The sequence below is a fragment of the Equus caballus genome, chromosome 6, assembly GCF_041296265.1.
Source record: "Equus caballus isolate H_3958 breed thoroughbred chromosome 6, TB-T2T, whole genome shotgun sequence".
NCBI classification, from domain to species: Eukaryota; Metazoa; Chordata; class Mammalia; order Perissodactyla; family Equidae; genus Equus; species Equus caballus.
Window position 1 is genome coordinate 85,346,014 of NC_091689.1, and position 5,750 is coordinate 85,351,763.

Consider the following 5,750-nt stretch of genomic DNA (forward strand, 5'->3'; position numbering starts at 1 on the left):
TTTTGTTTTAAACTCTATTTTGTCTGGTATAAGTATTATCACCCCAGCTTTCTTTTCTTTGCTATTTGCATGGAGCATCTTTTCGCATCTCTTTACTTTCAGTTTGTTAGAGTCTTTAGGTCTGAGGTGTGTCTCTTGTATGTAGCATATATATGGGTCTTGGTTTTTTATCCAGTCGTCCACAATACGCCTTTTGATTGGAGCATTTAGTCTACTGACATTTAAAGTAGCTATTGATAAATATGCATTTATTTCCATTTTGTTACTTTTTCCTGGGTGTTTAAGTAGTTCTTCTCTGTTCCTTTCTTCTTCTCTTGCTCTCTTCCCTTGTGGTTTGATGGTTTTCTTTAGTAATATGTTTGATTTCTTTTCTCTTACTGATTTGTTTATTTATTATAGGTTTCTGGTTTGTGATTACCACAAAGTTCATATATAATATTCTGTGTATATAGCAATCTATAGTGAGTTGATGTTCTCTTTAGCTTGACCTCTTTCTAAAAGTTCTACTCTTTTACTCCCCTCCTCCCATGTTTTTTGTTTTTAAAATCATATCTAATCTCTTATTAGATATGTGTCTATCCATTCTCCTCTTATCATCGAAATAAGTAATTTTAGTACTTTTGTCTTTTAACCTTCATATTATCTTCACAGGTGGTTGATCTGCTATCTTAATTGTGTTCTTGCCTTTACTAGTGATTTTATTGCCTGTTTTGTTTTCTTTTTGATAATTTTCTTATTCATATTTGTGGGCTTCTTTTTCCCATTTAAATAAGTCCCTTCAGCATTTCTTGTAGAACTGGTTTCTTGGTGATAAACTCCTTTAATTTGTGATTATCTGGGAAACTCTTTATCTCTCCTTCCATTCTGAATGATAACTTCACTGGCTAGAGTATTCTTGGCTGTCGGTTTTTTGTTTCCAGCACTTTAAATATATTGAGTCATTCTCTTCAGCCTATAGGGTTTTGGCTGAGATGTCCACAGGTAACATTATGGAGGTTCCTTTATACACTTAAAACTCTGAAATTTTTTTGTTTTTAAAGATGTGCGTATGTGTGTGAGGAATGTTTTCCCTGAGCTAATCCCTGTGCCAATCTTCCTCTACTTTGTATGTGAGATGCCTCCACTGCATGCCTGATGGGCGGAATAGATCCGCATGTAGGATACAAACCTGTGAACCTGGGCCACTGAAGTGGAACACATGGAACTTTAAGCACCCAGCCACAGGGCCAGCCCTAAAACTGAAATATTTTTGAAAGTAATTAAGCAAGACACAAATGGTAGTGGTCTATACCATATTTTAATGGATTAGAACTCTCAATGTCATATAGACCTTAATTTTCCCTAAATTGGCTTCTAAGTTCAATGCAATCTTAAAACAGCTGAAGAGAATTTTTCGCTTGTTTGCAGAAATGCCAAAGTTTTTAGAGTTTTACAAAAAATAAACGGACGAGAGGACCAATGCTAGCTTGAGGAAGTAAAACAAAGTTGTTTGAATTACACTGCTCAACATGAAAAGATGTGATAAAGCTACTAGAAATAAAACAGCATTGCATTGATGCAAAGATAAATCTATGAAGGGAATTAAATGATGAAACCTGAAAAAGATTCACTTATGTAGCAACAATTTATGATGATAAGGTTGCCACTGAATGCAAGGAGAAAAAGGCAATCTTTTTAATAAATATGCTGGATTATTTGAATATTCACATGGAAAAAATAAACATTGTCCCCTGTCTCAAACCATAGACAAAGGCAACTTCAAGGCCATCAACCTCAGTTTGTAATGTCTGTGAGTGAAACTTACAGGACATAATTACCTACTTTCATGATAGTGAGTTAAGCAAAGATTTCTGAAACAAAAACCAGAGCCCTATCAGCAAATAAAAATTAAATGATGAATTGGACTTCATTAAGATTAAGAACTTTCATTTTCCAAAGTCATCATGAAGAATATGAAAAGGTAAGACACAGGTAGAGGATAAATAGCTTCAAAACATACTTCTGACAAAGGATTAATATATAAAAAATTCATAAAATTCCTAAAATTAAATTTAAAAAAGAAATAACTCTACTAAAAAGGACAAATTATTTGAATAGGTACTTCACAAAATAGGATGCCCAATACATAGAAAGCATATAGTAAAGTTTCAACATCATTAGTCATAAGATGGCAGAAATTAATAGGTTTGACAAAGTTACATGTTGGCAAGAATACGGAGCAATTATAACATTGCTGAGAGAAGAATATTGGCACACTGTTTACAAGAATTATTTGACATTGTCAACTAAGTTAAAAATGGCCACCATATAGCCTATGAATTCCACTTCTAATTCTACATTTTAAAAATAATAGAGTATATGTCTGCTTAAAAACATCTACAAGAATATTTTCAACAGTTTTATCTATAATAGTCTCATATGGAAACAGCCCAAATACTCAGTAACAGGAAATGATTAAATTAATGGTACTATATTTATAGAATTGACTATAAATTACAAATTAAAAGAATAAACTATTGCTAACATAATAACCTGGACAATTATCACAGACATAATACTGAGCGAAAAAACCAGACCCAAAATTGTACACACTGTGTATTTCTAGTCATATGAAAGTAATGAATATATAAAACTAATCTGTGGCATTATAAATCAGCACAGCAAATACTAGGAAGATATTCATCTAGAGAGGCATGAAAGAGATTTCTAGGATGCTGAAAATATGCTATATCTGCGTATGTGTGATACTTGAGTACAGTTATAAAAATTCATCAACCTCTATACCTTGAATTCTGTTCCTTACTATGTTATACCTTAATATTTTAAAAAAGTATTTGTTTTTAGAGATGCATACTCAAATATTATAGATTAAATAATATATGTATCTGTTTCAAATAATCAAATGGAATTTGGGATGATTGGACCAGTTTGTAAGTGACACAAGTTTGGCTATAAATCGATACTTTGTTGACAATGTGACGGATACAGCAGTGTGCATCATGAAATTTTCTCTATGTATGAAAGTTTAAAATGAAGAGAAATGAGGTGACTAACACGTGGCCTGGCACAGAGGAAGCACTCATACATATTTGTTGTTGACATTGAGATTTTTTAAACATTTTTGGACATTTCAGGGAATTTAGGAGACTGCTTGTTATTACCCCCAGGGCTGAAAACAGCAGGCATCTTGGAACAAGCCGTGTAGGAGTGGTCACTTCTCAGTTGGGCCCTCAGGCAAGCTCTTAGTGGGCATCAGCAGCAGGAAACTTTTATTCCTGCAATGCAGGCCTCCTCCAGCTCCGGGTCTCAAGACAGGTGAGAGGTATTATTGCAATCTGAATTTCTGGAAACTGAATATTTCTAAAAATTTAGTAGTCTCTAAGTCCACTGATCTCTATTTGGAAACACCCAAAGTTTGTCAGTTCAGGGATTCAGGACAAGGAGAATATAATACTTAGTATTGTCAGTCTGGGAGTGAGGTCATGGACTAGGCCAATTAAGGAAATGTGAGAAATTTGGGAAGAGGTGCAAAAATGATGTGGAAACAATGTCACCAGAGAGTCAGAGCTTTTGTTGCAGAGTGAAACGAAGTCAATCTGCGGAGCAGTCCATACAATGAGTTGTCAAAAGCTTTGCCTGCATTAGAAAGAGCTTCCCAAAGTCCCTGAACTATTTTACTGTGCTGCCCTTCCTGCCGGCTCAGTACTGAGTGTTGCTCTGGGAAGCAGCATTGCTCAACTCTTCAGATTCCCATTATTTAGATTAGTTTATCTATATTTAAAAGCACAACTCTTTTTTTAAGGAAAGTTAGTTATGCTAGTGGTCACAACATTTATATTTTCATTCAATAGTGATTTCTGTGATTTTTAGAGTATTCAAAATTGTAGGAGCCTACATTTTATGATTCAGCTCCTATATTAAGACAATCATTTGTAACAATTTCTCTTTTTTTTTTACTTTAACATATTCCTGTTGTTTTTGTTGTTTGTGATGTTTACATTTCCTTTAACACACTGTCACGTCTTCCTTCTAAAATGTAAGGCATTGACAGTTTTCTATTCCTACTTCCAGTGCCTGAGATGGTGCTTGGCATCAAAAACGCTCTTGAAAGCTAGAATAGAGAAAGACAATAAGCACAAATACTCTACCCAATATATACAATGAACTTGTTGATTTTACTTATTTTGTTTTTGTTGGCAGTTTTGTAAAGACTTGTTAAAATGTGAAGTGATTCTTTTGTTTCCTAGAAATGTATTATATTTCCTTTATTAATAGAGCTTCGTGAAATAGCTTCCTTGTCAAGAAAGGAATGACTTAGACGCTTAAAGATACATGCTTAGGAACTAATGATCTTTTTATGAAAATGTGATTCCTCTACATTAGTAAATTCTCTTACTTTTTTAAGAACAGTGCAGTTCTTTTGATTAAGTCATTGAAGGCTTGTTTTACTTGCTTGTTTCTCAAGGAGTAAATGAAGGGGTTCAGCATGGGAGCAATGGAAGTAATGAGGACTGCCATACCCTTATTAATAGCTGCTGATTCCTCTACTGAAGGTTTAACATACATGAAAATACAGCTTCCATACGTGATGGAGACCACAATCATGTGGGAAGAACAGGTAGAAAATGCCTTCTTTCTTTGCTGGGCAGAAGGGAATTGTAGAATGGTCTTGATGATGTACATGTAGGATAGAATTACACATATGAGGGTCATGATAAAGGTCAACACAGCACAGATTATGACCATCTGCTCTATGAGCCATGTTTCTGAGCATGCGAACTTTAGGAGTGGGGATGCATCACAGACAAAATGGTCAATAACGTTAGAATCACAGAATTTCAGAGTTAGGCCCAGGCTAAGAGGGGGCAGTATGATGAGCAAGCCAGCTGTCCAGCACCAAAGGATGAGTCTTCTACAGACCCTGTGGTTCATAATGGTCACGTAATGTAAGGGTTTACAGATGGCTACATATCGATCATAAGAAATGGTGACCAAGAGAAAAAATTCTGTTACCGCAAAAAGATCAGTAAAAAAAATTTGTATAGCACAATTGTCATATGTGATTTTCTTGTCACCTGTTGCTATGCTGTACAAATATTTGGGAATACAAGCAGATGTAAATGAGATTTCTAAGAAGGAGAAATTTTGTAGGAAAAAGTACATGGCAGTTTTAAGGTGAGAATCTACGAAAGTGAGGGAAATGATTGTCAGGTTCCCAGTTACACTCAACACGTAGCTGAGAAAAAGAAAGATAAAAATCACAACCTTCAGCTGTGGATCATCAGTCAGTCCTAGCAGGATAAAAGTTGTTATTGTGTGGTTTCTCATCACTGAATTCTGACTTCTGCTGAATCTGCATTTAAAATTCAGAGATATTTGAAATGGATACAGTGGTAATTAGTAGAGGGGAAAACTCTGCAAGCAAACATATTCACTTAAAAAATTTGTTTACAAATATTATCAATACACTGGTATCCTAGGTTCCACAGTGGAATATCTTTGGTCATTTCAGGGGAGATATAAAAAAAATTACAATTGCTTTATCTATGCTATACTCCAAAATATGATGAGTGCTTCCTTCTCATCACGTTATTCCCAATTTATATTTCATTTTGTCTGCACCTTGGATTTGATTTTCCCTTCCCATTAGATTTGACTGCTAATGTTTTGTGAAATCAAGAGTTCTTTCCTGTTCACAGACTGAATCCTAAAGCTGAATCTTAAACTTTCAGTATCCCCTTTATGTGTTT

General features: G+C 34.6%; 1 protein-coding gene across 1 annotated transcript; it reads right to left on the reverse strand.

The window, feature by feature from the left end:
- Nucleotides 1–4,392: 4,392 nt before the first annotated feature.
- Nucleotides 4,393–5,328, reverse strand: OR6C207 (olfactory receptor family 6 subfamily C member 207). Its single transcript, NM_001390929.1, has one exon. It carries the CDS (start codon nt 5,326–5,328, stop codon nt 4,393–4,395), a length of 936 nt encoding a protein of 311 aa, NP_001377858.1.
- Nucleotides 5,329–5,750: the final 422 nt, after the last annotated feature.

Excerpts from the sequence above, each read along its gene's own strand:
- OR6C207 (NM_001390929.1), bottom strand. The coding sequence starts at position 5,328 with ATGAGAAACCACACAATAACAACTTTTATCCTGCTAGGACTGACTGAT.